This window comes from Cervus canadensis, chromosome 13 (assembly GCF_019320065.1).
Source record: "Cervus canadensis isolate Bull #8, Minnesota chromosome 13, ASM1932006v1, whole genome shotgun sequence".
Taxonomy (NCBI): Eukaryota; Metazoa; Chordata; class Mammalia; order Artiodactyla; family Cervidae; genus Cervus; species Cervus canadensis.
In genome coordinates this window covers 29,276,216-29,292,561 of record NC_057398.1, presented here as the reverse complement: position 1 = coordinate 29,292,561, position 16,346 = coordinate 29,276,216, and the positions used below count along the sequence as shown (strand labels likewise).

The following is a 16,346-nucleotide window of genomic DNA, read 5'->3' as shown; positions in this document are numbered from 1 at the left end:
CGGAAGAGACATAAGCGGCGGAAATTCGCCGTGCTGCGCAAGCGCATTCTAGTCCTCTGGCTCCCGGCCCCGATAGTTCACCTCCAGAACTTGGTAACGCCCAAGGACTGACTAGAGGCCACGCCCCCTCACAACCAACGAGCCAGTAGAGAAGAACTATGCGGTTGCTAATGGAAACCTCTAGCGGCAAGATGGCGTCTGCCAGTGAGGGGCGCGCGACCACCTGCATGCCACGCCGGGAGCTTCCAGGGAGGCCACCGCGGGAGGGTAACGGCCGACTACACTACCGGGCCTCCGTCGGGAAGGGAGGGAGGCGGACAGGTCCGGGCACTCGCTGAGCATTCCCGCACCTTCACTACGAACCCAGCTCGCACCCCTGGGAGCTTTGTCGTCCCCAACTCAGGTGTTTGGGTGCCCATGGTATGGGCGGGGTCCCAGGCCCCGAATAGCAGAACCGGCTGGGGCCTGGAGACCCAGTCGGGAGGGACTGAGGACCTCCCCAGACCCAGGTTGGCGGGGTGGGCGCCTCTGCACGGGTTGGGCGCTCAGCATATCTGCTGTATAAACGGATGAACAGGGAGAGCTGTGACCCAAACAGCCTTTGGGGAGCAGTGGGGGTGAGGCTCACTAAGAGGTCAAGACAGACACCTGGAATGTGCGTGCTGGTCGTCAGCCACGTCATCTGTACCTGGTGCTCACCTGGGTGTCCTTTCAACCTTCAGGTTATGGGGTCTACGTTTATCCAAATTCATTCTTTCGATATGAAGGAGAATGGAGAGGAGGCAAGAAACACGGTACGGACAGGCTATGGCCTCTTGCTGTAGCCATTCCACTGACAGCACACGTCCCAGAGGAGCTGGGGCCACGTGAGTGCCTGCCACACCAGGCCCTTACTCATGCCCTCCGCACCAGGCCCTCACTCGTGGCCGCCACACCAGGCCCTCACTCGTGCCTGCTGCACCAGGCCCTCACTCGTACCCATGAGGGGCCATCTCCTGCAGAGTGGGGGACCCAGACAGCCGCCTTGGTGCTGATGAAAACTGTCTTTATTTTTTCCTTGAATATGAAGAGCCTGACCATTTTTATTAAAAAAATCTAAATTAGCAAGGAGAGCAAGTAGCAAGTGAGAGTCCCCTGGCGTCCACCCCAGAGGCAGACCTGGACTTTCCAAAGTTTACCATCACAGTTTTATGCCTGTTTGGGGTTCTGTCTGCTGGAAGCCTCTGCCTATTTTTCTGCCAGAGGATTGATCTTCCAGTATTTTCTCATGAACTATTTCTTTATCAGTTGGCTACCAGTGTATTTTGAGACTTTTGACTTTTATGGGAGTGTTTTTGCCACACGGGTGTTTCTCCCTTTTGTGCTGAAATCTGTGAGTCTCTTCCTGACCTGGACAAAGTGGTCCCTTCTTTTAAAAATGTATTTTTCAGTGTCACCCCATGCTTTTCTTTCTCTCGCCCTTTCTCTCTCTCTCTCTCTCTCTCTCTCTCTCCCCCCACAACGTCCCTCTGCACCTGCGCTGACAGAGGCAAGGTGGCCATCAAGTGCCCTCTGAGGAGATCTAGAGGCAGGATCCCTGAGCTTTTGATGGCCCGGACAGAAGCAAATACAAAGACCTTGCAACCTGCTCTTCTCCCTGAGAAACGAGCCCAGCTGCACACAGGCCTCAGCGGTCACTCCCAGCCACAGCCTGACATCAAGATGTCTTTCACCAGGTCGGGGGAAGCTGCTGTTTAAAGATGGGAGTTACTACGAAGGCGACTTTGTGGACGGAGAGATCACAGGAGAGGGCTGTCGGCACTGGGCACTGACAGGTCAGCTTTCCAGCCCTTCCTCCTGAACCCACCCTGCTGTGAGCTGCCCCCTCCTTTCTGGATGCAGAAGGCACTTGTGTCCAGAACCTGAGGACCCCTGGCTCCCCAAAGGTGTCTCGTAGCAGCCTTGTGCCAGCCTGGGGCTGGACAGCCCCGGTGCTGCCTGCAGGACCTCAGACCCTCACGGGCAAGCGTGAAGTGGATTTTTGGTGGAGAGAAGTGTTACCCCACAGATTCTGGCCTGGAGGGGCCTCTGTTCCAGGCATACAGACCCGAGAGGGTCCCTAGGAGAGAGGGAGAGGATCGTAGGTAATGGGACCATACACACTCTGTCCCATCTCCCTCGTCCACCAGCGTGAGCTGTGAGATAAACGTATACCCTGCTCTGTGACCACTGCTGCCCAGGAGTCAAGTGAGAACTGGGTAATCATCACCCTGAGGAACTCAGGAAGCGGCTCTAACCCTAGACATGGCTTCCCACCTCCCATCCAGGGAACACCTACACTGGACAGTTTGTTCTGGGAGAGCCCCAGGGACACGGCGTCATGAAGTACCAAGCCGGCGGACATTACGAAGGGGAGCTCTTCCATGGCCTGAGAGAAGGTCGGGTGTCCGCAGGAAGGCGCAGGGTGTGGGCTGTGGGGCAGGCACTGCGGGGCCTAGACCTAGCCCTCCTGGGATTCTGACTCAGGGCCTGGACGGTCCAGCACCAGCATACTCCCCTGTCCACTGAGGTTCAGAGTAAGGGGTTTACAGCAAGCCACCCAGATCTGGTGACTCGGGTCCCCGTTCTGTCCTTGTGCTAAATCCTGGGCTGGTCTGGGCTCAGCTGGGCAGGTCTTCTGGCCTCGTGGAGGGTCGCAGCCCTTGAGCAGGGCTGTGGGTCTCCTGGGGCGAGAGGCAGATGGCCCCTCCTGATCCTCCACTCAGTTGTCGTCTCCACATCTTGCCAGACCAAGCCAGTCAAGAGGCCACGTGTTGGGAAGGGCAGACAGCGTGAGTCAGTAGGCCACATGGAGGGGAACAGCGCCAGTCAGGAGGCCACCATGGTGGGGATCAGCGCTGGTCAGGAGGCCACATTGGTGGGAGGCCAGTGTGAGTGAGGCCCCGGGGAGTGAGGGGAGTGGCTACGCCCCCAACAGCCCACACCCTGCAAAAGGCCCTGCCTCCTCCAAGGCCTCCCCATGGAGTCTGGATGTTCTCCCCTCCCTGAGTGTCCAGATCCTGGAGACACCGTGTCTACGCTGGCGATTTCTCTGGTCTCTGGGTCCTTTGAGTAGATGGTGGAGGCCCAGGATGGCCATGTATCCTCAGGATGAACTCACTTCTGCGAGCTGGCCTTGACTACCCTGCAGCACCACCCGAGCAGGACAGCAGCATTTCAGTCTCTATTCTGGGGGATCGTGGCCCTTGAATGGCACCCCCACCCTCACTCAGGACCTTGAGAACTGAACCCAGAGATATTCCCGCTGCATGTGGCTGCCCAGCTGTCCCAGATCAGATCTTGGGGCCAAGGGACCCCATGCAGCTCAGTCCCCAGGGGTGCCAGCGCTAGCTTCCTCCAGACAATCCCCTCCCTTAAAGGAGGCACAAGGTGATTTCTGCTCTGGGCTCCTTCTCCAGGACACGGGTGTCTGGTGGACGCAGACGGACAAGTGTACTTGGGGTCGTTTCACGACAACAAGCGTCACGGCCGAGGGCGGATGATCTTCCGGTGAGTTCACAGGCCAGCGGGCCATCCCCTCTCGAGCACCTAGCCCTGAAAGGAGGGTCTGTGTGCCTTGAAGGGATTCTATAATTTCTCTCTCAGTTATTGAACTTGGTTCTATGTGTGTTTAGTAGAAAAAATATCAATCTCCACCTCCCTTCTCCACCCCACAAATAAAATATCTGGTAGGAAGGTGGAGGTTGGGGGGAGCGTAGAGTGGGGCTGAGAGCACGCTCCCCCAGATCTCTCCTTCAGGCCTGTGGCTGGGCATCTTCCAAATTCTGGGCAGTTTTCATGCAAAATCCTGCCCTGGGATTTGCAGGGTCCCTCCCTCTTTGCGCTTCCTTCCCCACCATCCTCCCCAATCTTCACACCTGGGACCCGGCAAGCAGGGCCGCCTGTCACTGCACCCTGCCGGGCACCCAGGCTGCCTGCCCCTCCGCCAGGTCCTGGCAAGGCTGTGGCTCATGCCATCTGTTCTGGGCCTATTTTTGCCTCAGTCCCGGGGACATGCGCTGGGGCCCAGCCGGGGAGCTGGTCTGCGTCAGCGCGGCCACCTGGCCTTCCCGGCCTGAGAGCAGCCTCTGCGCTTACCCCCAGGAATGGAGACGAATACGAGGGCAACTGGGTCCGGGACCAGCGCCAGGGCCATGGGATGCTGCGGCTCGTGGATGGCTCCACCTATGAGGTACTGGGGGCCAACCAGCCAGTGTCCTCTGCCCTGGGCACCCCCAGGTGCAGCCAGGTGTTGGCCTTCTGACCCCGCGGGGTAGGGACAGCCCCTGTTCCCGTTTCGCTGATGAGAAGGCTGAGGTTCAGGAACTTAAGGTCCAGCCATTCACACCTCTTCATCCATCTGGTTCCTGATCTACCCTGTGACCAACACTGTCGCCTGTGGGAACAGTTGGTGATGCCTTTTTGAGGGGACATGCCCGGGAGTCCCAGTGAGCCAGAGACCTGGGGAAGCAAGCAAGGCCCTCCCCCTCCTCACAAACAGGGCTCTGTGCCCCCTCCCCACATCATGGCAGCTGCTGCTCTCGGGTCGATGGGGTTCAGGTGCCATGAGGCCAAGAGGGGCAGGCACATGGGAAGACCTTCTTGGTCCCCAGAATCCGTCATCCTTGTGCTTCCTGGACTCCAGCCCGTGTGTCTGGCTGGGAGCCAGGATGTTGGCGCCCAGGATGTGTGTCCTGTCTAGTGGTTAGCTGGCAGGGACAGCCCAGCAGCCCACCTGGTGGATGAGGAGCCCCTCCAGCTCTGCAGAGATGCCCAGGGTCAGAGAGTATCATGTGAGCCCAGCCTGAAGGATGGGAGAGGCTGTGCATGCAGGCAGCATGGAAGGGCACTGCAGGCAGAGCAGGGTGAGACTGGGTTACAGGTTCATGGCCTGAGCGGTGTAGGAGCAACAAGGCGGGAGGTCGGGGCAGTCTCACGTGTAGGCCCTGGAGCCACAAGGGGTTGGAGTTTTATTCTAAGCATCATGGAAAGTGCTGGAAGAAGTTGGTGGCCTGATCCCTGTGTTTGAAAGGTCTCTCTGTTTCTCACTCATGAAAAGAGGTGATGGCAACCAGTGTGGGGTGTGGGACCAAACTTGGGGTGGTTTGAAGGTAAAGATGTCGAACTGTTTGACAAGAGCAAAAGTGAGGATGTCCCCACATTGATGGATGGCAGTGATGCCTGAACCTGAACCAGGAGACAGGAGCCACACCATCAGTTGAAAATGTTAATGAGTGAAAGGGAAGAAGATACTGCAAGGGGTGGAAGCAGGAATATGGAAAAGGCAAATGTGAAACTGGCCCAGGAGGTGCCCCCAAAGGTGGTGTTTTGGGACTGGCTTGTCTGCATACTTGGGCCCAACCACCGGGCTGAGTGCCTGGGAGATGTGAGTGACTCGTGGCCGCAGCTTTAGGAGTGACCAAGCTGCCATCGTGCTTGGCTGTGACGGGACGGCTGTGAATGAGTGACAGTGGCCATGAGGCCCCTGGTATCCTGGACACTTTCAGGGAGATGATGTAAGCTCAGGTCTGTGTTCAACTCCACCACAGCCCCAAGAGGCCCTCCTGTCTCATAGTCTCGGGGCTCAAATAGAATTTGATCATGTGGGTTGCAGGATTAGGCTGTCAGTTGAATTCACATCTTTGCCAATTTTCTCATGTGAAAGTTAGAGCAAAGTTTGGAAAGGAAGTCCCAGGACACAAGGGAAAGCCCAGCCCCTTTGGAGACGCAGGCAGGCTGCAGCCACAGCCCACCGGGTTGGGGAGCTGCCCGGGGCGCCAGGCATGTGTGCAGGAAACCTGGGACGCAGAGGAGCTCACCGAGCACACACCGCTGAGCCTGAGGGGTCAGGAGAGGGCACGCTGGAGCCCAAGGGAAGCCCCTTCCCCCAGCATCCCTGCAGTGCCTGCCCAGGATGGCACCAGCCGGCGAAGGGACATGTTTCAGAGTCTGCCAAAGCACAGAGCTGGGCAAGAAGGATGGATTTGGGGCTGAGAGGTGGTAAACTGGTAACTGACCGGGGCCCTTCCTGAGATGGAGTGGCCTGGTGGGGATCTTAGAGTCCTGCCCTGGCCGCAAAGCTCCCCACAGCGTGCTCTCTGACGTGCTGGTAAAATAGTGCTCTGCTCAGGTACCACCACCTCCCAGGCCCTTGTCCAGCTGCTGGCTGCTCCCGGGATGTTGTGTCTGGGCTGCTGCAGTTGACAGTCTGCACTGGAGCCTATTTGCAGAGGCCACTGTGACCCAGCCACAGCTTTGTCTCTTCTCCCCGGGAGGATGTCTGTCTATCCTCATGGAGCCCTTTAGGGCTCCCCCTGGGCAGCCACAGCCTGAATTCTGCAGAGTTTCTGTGGAAGAAACACAGGGGGACCCAGAGAACCCCCACAGCATCCATACCTCTGGCGACCAAGGGATCACAGCACCCCACACTGTCCTCAGGGCCTCGCTGACTCTCACAACCCAACTCAGAGACGAGGAGGCCTCACTCCCAGAGGGTGGCAGAGACCCCACCTTCTCCCGGAGAGCCCCATAAGACTTCGCCCCCACCTCCACCCCACGTGCCCTGCCCCCAGAGACTCTGCGGGTGCCTCCAGGGCCATCCTGGGTTCCCCCTCTCTGCCTCCCTTGCAGGTCTCAGTTCAGCTGCCCACCCCACTGCCCTCCACCAGGGGGCAGCCCAGCCCTGCCAGCTGCTGTCCCCACAGGGGCTTCTCCAGTGCAGAGCTGGGCTCTGGGTTGGATGTCAGATGGAAAGGGTAGAGCACCAGGGGGCAGCAGCCCCATCCCCACCCCTCCACCCCTAGGCACTTTACAGGTGAGCAAGAGTCCTTCTCCAGGATTTGAACTGTCCACCTGTGTTCCCATTGTTTAGCAGTTCCCAGCCTCAGGGCCTTGTGCTCTGATGACCTGCCCTCCACCCAGGCCCTGATCGCCTGAATGGTCAGGAAGTGCCACCTGTCCTCCCACCCCCCACCATGGTCACAGCCCCCACCTGGGGCAGACACCCAGGCCCTCAAATCCCCCAGGCCCTCAGGCCACCTTTGCCAAATGGCTTCCTGACACCCTGGACACAGGCCAGGCCCGCTCACTCAGGGTTGTGGGGTCAGGGCTGGTGGGAGGACAGAACCGCATAGACATGGGCTCCGGGTCTCAGTGCCCACTTCTGAGCTGTAGGGCTGCCTGCTGGTCTGACCTCTGGGCGTGAGGGGTCACCCGGCAGAGGTGGACCTGCCACAAGGAGTTGGCGCATCTCCCGTGAGGGCACAGCTGTCCCCAGGCTGTCACTAGGCAAACAGCTAGCTTTCTATTTTTTAATTTTATTGTAAAATACAAATAACATAAAATTTATCATTTTAATTCAGCACACAGCTCAGTGGCATCGGGCCCATTGATGTTGGGCAGCCATCCCCACCATCATCTCTAGGACTTTCTCCTCTTCCCAAACTGAAGCTCCACCCCCACCCTCCAGAGTCTGTGACTCTGACTGCTCCAGGGACCTCAGAGAACTGGGATCAAATAGGATTTGTCCCCGGGTTTGTCTCACTCAGCATCATGTCCTAAGGTCCATCCATGTTGGAGCAGGTGTTAGGACTTCCTCCCTGTTTGAGACTGGGTCCTGCTCCATCACACAGATGACCCGTCCACAATGCATCCGGCTGCTCGTCCATTGATGGACACCCAGCCTGTCCCGGCCTTGGCATCCTCCTGTGAGTGACGCTGCTGTCAGCCTGTCCCGCTCCCGCCTTCCCTGAGAACAGTGCACCTGCTGGGTCACATGGTGATTCTATTTGTAACTTTTAGAGGAGACTCCACATCATTTTCCATCCCCACTGGCAGCACCAGTGTTCCAGTTCCCCCACATCCTCTCGACGCTTGTGTTTTCTGTTTTCTAAACAACCCAGGTGCCGGCTGTCAGCCCAGCAATAAGGTGATCAGGAGGTGAGCCTTGTCCACTGCAGCTGTGGCCTCTGCTTGGCTGTCTGGCCTCTGCCAAACCTTCTGGGGGACTCCCTGCTCTCCCCTCTCTGGGGTATATCCTGAGGCCGGCCCCAGGTACAGCTGTTCCCCGCTTGAAGCACATGCTCATTATCTAGGGATGTGTGAGATGCCTCGTGTGTTTGGTGGGGGTTCCTCCACCTTTTGACTTCCACCCTCAGAGTTTTTGCCCCAAAGTGAGGCCCGGGCCTCCTCAGACTGCACCCTCCCCAGCACCCCATTGCTCCAGAAAGCCATTCTGGGCTCCCCTCACTGCAGACCCCCCGGTGTACTGCTCTTTATCTCTCCTGCAGTGATTTGATTTTCCAGAAGACAGACGGTTTGTCTTCGGTGAGTGTTTTTTGTCAGAGGTGCACCCCCCCCCACCCCCCGCCCTGAGTTCCCTGCCCCTGCCTCTCTTCCAGCAGCCCAACCCATCCAATGGGAAAACGTCCAGGGTGGAGATCAGGAAGGCCCAGGAGAAGGGCAGCCAGAGCCCTGGCGTCACTGCACAAGGGCCCCTGCTGCCTTGTCCCCGGTGCCTCCTAAAGCTGAGCTTCTCAGGGAAACTTTAAAAAAATTAGTTCTAGAAAAATTTTATCCCTGAAAATCAATGCAATAAAGCTGCTTCTGTTGTAAAGTAAGAACAATGAATCCCAAACCCAAACTGACTCCCACTGCCTTGCAGTGGGGCCAGGCAGGCAGTCAGGCTGGGTGGCCATAGTTTGCAGCAGCCAGGTCATCTGGTGCATCCTGGGGCCTGAGGGTGTCTCTGGCATGTGCCAGACTGTGCTGCTCCCCTGCCAAGGAAGGTGGGGACACACATGCCCAGCAGCGGCAAGCTCATCGCTCTTCCTGAGGATGTGGCGTGGGCTGGTGACCCCCAGGAGCACCAGGCAGCCCCTGGGAGAGTGGCATCCTTGGAGCCACCTCTGTGAGCGCAGGGAATGATCGTTGGCTGTGGAGGTGAGCACATGCCAGGCAGAGGCGACATAGGCTTGCTGTCCACTGAGGCTCAGCCTTGGGTGCACATGGATCATTTCTCCCTGTGCAACAGTAGCACATGGTTCCGCCAGCTTCCATCCGTCCCCAGGGCACCTCCGTGCACATTGGCTGCATTTCTCGTGTTGGCTTTCCTGGAGGGAAGCCTGCTGGTCGGTACACCTGCTCACTGCACAGAGCAGGTGGTGGCCTTGTGCGCATCCTCACCTGCTTCTCACCTGTGCATCCACAGGAATGCCAGAGTCCTGAGTGCCCAGCCAGAGGCCAGTCTAGGAATGGGGGCCCTCACCCTAGGAGCACCATGAGAGGTATCAGCCAGTTGTAGCATCGCCAGAGGAGGGGCCTGGGCTGCCAGAGTGGAACCCGCACCACCCTGCAGGCCCGGGTGAGGAGGGTAGATGCAGATGGACCCACGGAGGCAGCTTGTTTTTGCATAAGCAGAACTTGTCATACTTTGAAACCCGAGGAACTTTTGACCAGGATCGTGGTGGCCAAAGTTGATGCCTTAGGAAAGTGAGGGGCCTTGTGTCTGCTGAGACTGACAGGCAGGGCCACCAACACTGGCCTGCATGGTCACTGTGGCCCCAGCAGGCCACCTCGAAATCTGGAGACCCTGGCCCCTGCAGTCAGGCTCAGGCAGGTGACTAGGGCCACGCCCCTGCCTGGTCTGGGAGCCAAGGCCTCAGGAAAGCCACCACCTGCTCCAGGAGTGAGTTTGGTGACGGTGGGGGCTGCCCCCTCCAGACTGCAGATGCCATTAAGGCAGGCATTGCAGAGCTGGACCCTCTGGTGTGTCGTCAAGACCCCAGTGCCCTGGGGAGACCTGGAGGTGAAGAAGAGACTGAAGAGCCAGGAGGGTGGCCTTCTGACCAGGGCAGAGATTCAGTGTGCCTGCGAGTGCCAACAACGCAAGAGGGGACAACACAACCACAAAAACAATTCCAGGAAAGCCACCAGCACTTTCCCCGGGAAGGAAAAATAGCATCAGTTAACTAGAGAATGGAAGGCTTTCTTATCTCTCCTTGCTAGAACTGTGGTGTTAGAGAAGACTCTTGAGAGTCCCTTGGACAGCAAGGAGATCAAACCAATACATCCTAAAGGAAATCAGTCCTGAATATTCATTGGAAGGACTGATGCTAAAGCTGAAACTCCCAATACTTTGGCCACCTGATGGGAAGAACTGACTCATTTGAAAAGACCCTGATGCTGGGAAAGATTGAAGGCAGGAGGAGAAGGGGACTCAGCTCCTCAAGTAAAAGGCCAGGGAAGGAGTTATGAACAAGTACATCCCCATTCTGCAGCTGAGAGACCCTGGGCCCCCCAGGAACCATCTGCCACAAGGTGTGGCTCACTTAGCGCTGGCGACCATCTCCTTCTGTGTCCCCGTCCCCTCCTGTGTCCTAATGGGGCCCTCCGTGCCCTCCTTCCATGTCCCAATGGGACCCCTGTGGCCCTCCTTCCATGTCCTAACAGGGACCCCCGTCCTCCCCTGTGTCCTAATGGGGCCCTCCGTGCCCTCCTCCCATGTCCCAATGGGACCCCTGTGGCCCTCCTTCCATGTCCTAACAGGGACCCCTGTCCCCTCCTGTGTCCTAACAGGGGCCCCATGCCCGTCTGGCTTTAAGTGTGGTGTGAACGGAGGCCTGTGTGGCCCTGTCCTCCTCACTTCCTCCCTGCCCCTCGCTAGCAGGCAAGGGTCCTCACCTGGACCGGGGGCAGTGGGGGCTGGCCTCCTCTGTAAGATGGGTTAACCCATGTTTGTTCCTGCTTGGGAGCATGTTGGCTGATTGAGAAAGGGCAGAATTTTCAAAGGCATGATTTGTAACAGTAATTAGATTCTACACTGTTGCATTAGTTACCTTCCTGGGGTCTTTCTGTCCCAAGTGAGTTCTTTGTCAAAGCCTAAGCTGGTGGGAAAGGAGAGCGGCCCAGATTCCAGGAGTGTGATTAATGGCCGGTCAGGGGTCGGGAAGGACCCCGGTGACAAGTAGACAGCGAGCACTGGACAGAGACCTCACAGGGAGCTGATCCTGCTGCACTCGGTGGAGGGCTCCTGGTTTGATGTGCAGGTTCACATTCTGTCTGCTTGGCAGTCTGTGTGCCCCCGGCCGCCCTCCAAGGTGCTGCGTGCTGGATTTGTCTGCATCTGCTTCTGGCTAAGCCCAAGGCTCTGCCTTCATACTTGTGAAAACCCACATCTCATCTCAACCCTCCACCCCGACCCCGTCATAGTTGAGTGGCCCTGGGTCCAGAGCACTGTCAGAGTGTCAGCATGTGTGCATCCCTGTCCTGATTGTCTCAGGAGGCCTCTGAGGGAAGTGTGATCCCTGCCACCAGGATGCTCGTGTCCTGACCAGACAGACAGGCCATGGCCACGATGGGGAGGGAAGGGAGGGGCCGATGGGCACAGAGCTTGGCCTCCCGTGGCAGTAAGATTTGGGGTCATGTGATGGAGACCCTCGGAGGGGAGGCCCAGGCGGTCACATTGGGGAAGGGCCATGTACATTGAGCTCCCTCCCGCTTTCTGCGGCTGGACTCCCAGCCTCCCACCTGCCCCTGGACATCCTCGGCATGTGGCCCGACTCTGGGGGCCTGGCGTCCAGCCCAGTGGGGTGGGGGGAGGGGAGGTGACCCCAGCACCACTACGCGGGACAAGGATGAGGCCTGCGACCACCCAGGCAGACAACACCCCAGCGCAAAGTGAGCGCAGCCCCTGCCACAGAAACGTGGAGGCGAAGGGCAGTGCAGCCCCACAGGAGGGCTTTGTGAAGGCGGCCACCCTTCCCAGAGCCATAGGCCACAGTGCATCCCATTAGACCATCTGCTGAGCCCAAGCCTGGGGCCTGAGCCAGGGTGGCTTCTGTTCCCCAGTGCGGAGCCACAGAAGAGGGCGCGGACGTCAAAGCAGAAGAGCTGAGGGGGCGGGGCAAGGGCGACAAGTTCAGTTTGGCTCATGAGAGGTCTGCGTCTGACCAGCCAGAGATCCTGCTTCCCCAAGTGCAAGCTGGTGACCTGTCAGGTCTGGGGACGGTGTCCTGAGTGAGAAGAGCAGAGCGTCCCAGTGAGTTCTTCATCCACGAGCGTCACCGCCGCCCCCAGCCAACAGACTGCTGGGGCTCGAGCAAGGGAAAGGTCTGGTGCCCATGTTACCCTGCCCCACGTACCTGGGAGGCCACCCTGCCGTCCCAGGGCTGTCCCCACCCCAACTCGGGGGATGGCAGCCCAGCTCAGGCACACACATGCCAACACATGGCATGACACAATGATGCATGCAGATTCACAACACAGAAGCCTGAGTGCATGCACATGTGCACAGGGGTCTTTCCTAGGAGCAGGCGTCAAGCCCAGCAGATGCTCCTCAGAGGCCATGCCATTTCCAGAGATGGTCAGCAGGCAACTCTGGGGCTCTCCACCCCTAGCCCGGATGGCAGCAAGGGCCTCCATGCTGGTTGCAGTCCCCACCTGCCGTGATACCTGAGGCATCGCCCCCACTTTAGCCTGGCCAGCTACCTGCAGATGTGAGGTGCATCTTAAGGGATGCGATATACCAACTGTCAGGTCATCGAGCCAGCCCTGAGCTTTCTGGGAACACAGCCCACGGCAGTCTTGGGAAGGCCCCAGCCACTATCTGGCTGGCTCTGCCCTCTGGGTGTGGGGGCTGAAGGGACAAGACTGCCCCTCAGCTCCAGGAGAGCCAGACCTCTGCCCACCTTCCACCTAGCCGGTTGCCTGGCTCCTCCTGAAGCCATGGGCTGACCTACTGGGCACCACAGTTGCCCGACGCCCCAGCTGGAGGGTGAGCCTTGGCCACGCCCTTCCCATCAACTCACAATGAGATCGCAGTGGCTACTTGCTCCAAACAGCCTTGGAACCTGCTCCCCCAGGTCTGGGGGCATCTGAGCTCCTTAGGGCTGCAGCCTTCAGGGGCCGTTCCCACCTACTGGTCTGTCCCAGGGGCCAAGAGTGCCTGCTGCAGGGCCCAGCTGCTGGGTGACCTTGGGGCCTCGAAGGGCAGGCCACAAAAGTGGGACCCCAGTCAGCTTCTGCACCAAACATGCCTTGGGCTGATTCTTCTTCTAACAGGAGCAATTCATAGTCAGTAAAACACCATTAAGATCTTGAACTTTCCATGAAAATAATCTTTCTGCTATTTTCCATCCTTCTTCCACTCTGTAATGTGTATTGGTTACAAAGCAGGCTTGTTATGGGGAAGCGGGGCTGCGGTGTACATGAGCCGGCATTGCCCAGGTGGGCTGTGCGGGTTCACGCTGAGCTTTTAATTGGCCCTTTCATCATCAAGGAATGAGCCAGAGCGCTCAGCTCCCCCACCCCACAGGCCTCCTGTGAGCCTCTGCACAAACGCAGCATCTTTGTACTAAAAGCGTTTTGTGCTGTAAAGTATTTGGAGCCGTATTTTGCTTGCATTTTGTATTCGGGCCATTGTCCCTAAACTCCCAATTCACAGGAGAGTGCACCGTGTGGAGCAAATTGGGTCCCCCTCAGCCTGTGTCCCTGGGGGCCCCTGAAAGCTGGAGGGCCAAGTGTCCTCGGGCCCCAGCCCGCCTGAGCCCACGGTTCTCTCCGCAGGGACAGTGGCACAGTGATGTGTTCAGTGGACAGGGCAGCATGGCCCACTGCTCCGGGGTCATCTACCGAGGGATGTGGATCAATGGTCACCCCATGGGTAGGTGCCCCAGCTTTGCTGCTGGCCTCACGGAGTCCTCCCAGGGGTCACATCTGGGTCGGGCCATGTCCTCTCCTGGTTGGCGCTGGGCAGCTTCACGGGAGAAGTGGCCCAGGGGGCTGGGATGAAGAGGGATCTACAATCCCCTTTTGAGAAGTTCATGCTCTGTGTGGTCTCACCGGGCCCAAGACACACAGAGGCCCCTGGACTCTGGAGCCACATGGTCCTGCTGCAGGCAGGCCTCCCAAGCACAGGGTCTGCCAGTCTGGGACTCTCCCAGCCTCAGGGCTCTGGGTGCCTGGCCCCCTGCCCGGTCTCCGTCCTGCCCCTACCCTGAGCTCTCTGCACTGCATGTGACCTCAGGTGGCCTGGGGCCTGCCAGGTCCTCTGCTGGGGCCTCCCCCGACCCTGAATTGCTCCCCGGGCATGTGTGAGGACCTTCTGTTAGCCTCCAGGACAAGGGCACCACCATAGTGGTCAGTCTGGCTGGGGACTCGAGTCCATGATCAGAACCTTGGTACCAGATCCATGGGTGCAGCTGCTCGCTCAGAGCTGCAGGTGGCCCCCTGGCCAGGCCAGCTTCCAGGCAGGTGGTCGCAGCCTCATCCAGCACATGTCAGGTCATGGCCTCGAACACAATGAAGGCAGGGCCCAGGTCAGAATGGTGAGCGGGAGGCGGTGTGCACCGGACACTGCTGGGTGGTCACCTGCACTCAGCGGTCACCTCTGCCCTGCCCTCCCCCAACACCATCAGGTGGGTTCAGGGCTGACCCTCAGGATAGGGTTCGTAGCCTCCATGAGAGACCCCAGCCCTGACGGCCGTGCCATCCACACCCCCCTCACCCAGGTGCCCCGGGGACGGGGCTGAGCACCTGCTCAGGGCGTGTGGGGTGCCGATGCAGACCCAGAGCCCCCGCCCCACCCCCCAACACACACACGTGTGCTCTGTTCTCTGCAGCACAAGCCACAAGGATCGTGATTTTGGGTCCAGAGGTGATGGACACAGCCCAAGGGTCTTCCCTCACGTTGACCGTTCAGCTGCAGCAGGACAATGGGGAAGTGGCCACGAGTAAGTGTCTCCAGGAACACAGCCAGCTCTTCAGAAAAACGAGCAACTGTCGACTCAAGATGCCTCAGGTGGCTCCTAGCATCGGGGCTCCGCCTAGGTGCCCCGTCTTTGAGTTCTTGCTGCTGGGGCCCTGGCAGAAAGGATGGCAGGGTGCGAGCCTCCAGCTGGCGGGAGGCAGCCAGCCTTACGGGGCCTGCGTGTGCATGTGAGCATGAGGGCTCCGTGCGTGCCTCCACGTATGCCTGTGTGTGTTTGAGTGCATGGGCTCCATGCATGCTTCCATATGCGTGTGTGTGAGCACGTGGGCTCTGTGTGTGTGAGTGCCTGGGCTCTCTGTGTGCCTCCACGTGCATGTATGTAAGCACATGAACTCTGTGTGTGCTCTGTGTGTGAGCATGTGTACACATGTGTGAGCATGTGCACATGTGTATGTCTGTGTGTGTGCACATGGGCAGCCCTCCCTGACGCTCACTCAGAGTCAGCGGATGGGGAGGTTGTGAGAGGTCAGGGCCAGCCGTCCAGCCTGCCAGGAGAGGGCTTCTCTCACTCCTCACGGGGTAACCAAGGTGGACAGACGCCCGTCCATCCAGGCTGCATTTAGATGCTCGGTCAGCCCTGAGGCCAAGCAGAGGGACCACCAGGCTTCTCACCCATGAGCAGAGCAGACCCCTGGTCTGCTGGGGGCAGAGGGACAGGGCAGGACCACCAGGCTCCTCACCCATGAGCAGAGCAGGCCCCTGGTCTGCTGGGGGCAGAGGGACAGGGCAGGACCACCAGGGATAGTCACTACTGGTTCACCTCGGCTCCGCAGCTCTGTGAGGAGGCATAGTGTGTAGCATAAAGCAAGTATATTTAGTCACAATTGGTTTATTTTAACAACTTCATCACAGTGTCACTTACATACCGTAAAACTCATCTATATTCAGTGAGCCAACGATTTGTAGTAAACTTGCAGAGTTGGGCAACCATCACCGCACCCACTCTGTTTTGGAGCATTTCCTTCTGCCCAGAGAGACCCCTGGCTCCTGCCCCATACCCACCCTCCACCCTGGGCACCACCAATGCCCGTTCCCAAAAGCTGCTCGTGGATGGGATCCCGCCTGTGGCTGCGCTCTGCCCCTCAGCCCACCCATGCAGCCCTGCTCGCCCCTCCATGGGCCGCACATCTCTTATCCTGCATCCCCGGGGGGCCGGTCCTGTCCTGGGCACTTGGCTGTGGTGGACATTTGTGCGCAGGGCCTGGTGTAAACATGTTTCATTTCTCTCAGGCACACACTCATGAGTAGACTTGCTGGGTCATGTGGCAGGTTGGCATTTAAATTTCTAAAGAAACAGCCAAACGGTTTTCCAAAGTGGCGGCACCATTTTACAGTCCCGTCAGCAACATTACGAGGTTCTGACTTCTCCGTGTCCTCGCCAGGGAGAGGCCATCCTCAGGGTGTCCAGTGGCACCACCTCACGGTTTTGATCCGTGTTAACCCAAAACTAATGATGTTGAGCAGCTCTTCATGTGCTTATTGGCCATTTGTACGTCTTCACAGAGAAATGTTTATTCACGTATTTCTCCCAGTTTTTTAAAAAAATTAGGTGTTTCGTCTT

The 16,346-nt window shown here is 58.4% G+C and overlaps 1 protein-coding gene across 4 annotated transcripts in view; it reads left to right on the top strand.

Annotated features, from left to right (window-relative positions):
- The first annotated feature begins 83 nt into the window (after positions 1 to 83).
- Positions 84 to 16,346, top strand: part of MORN1 (MORN repeat containing 1) — a 50,100-nt gene continuing 33,837 nt past the window's right edge. Inside the window, exons 1-8 of one of the 4 annotated variants that reach the window (XM_043485738.1) lie at positions 84 to 267; positions 723 to 794; positions 1,716 to 1,814; positions 2,307 to 2,417; positions 3,438 to 3,528; positions 4,123 to 4,210; positions 13,582 to 13,678; positions 14,637 to 14,747. In XM_043485738.1, the coding sequence (XP_043341673.1) occupies positions 159 to 267; positions 723 to 794; positions 1,716 to 1,814; positions 2,307 to 2,417; positions 3,438 to 3,528; positions 4,123 to 4,210; positions 13,582 to 13,678; positions 14,637 to 14,747 (778 nt within the window). In that variant the 5' untranslated portion in view covers positions 84 to 158. Of the gene's footprint in view, positions 322 to 722; positions 795 to 1,715; positions 1,815 to 2,306; positions 2,418 to 3,437; positions 3,529 to 4,122; positions 4,211 to 13,581; positions 13,679 to 14,636; positions 14,748 to 16,346 lie in introns of all 4 variants that reach the window. The other 3 variants (XM_043485737.1, XM_043485740.1, XM_043485739.1) reach the window with 3 other exon arrangements.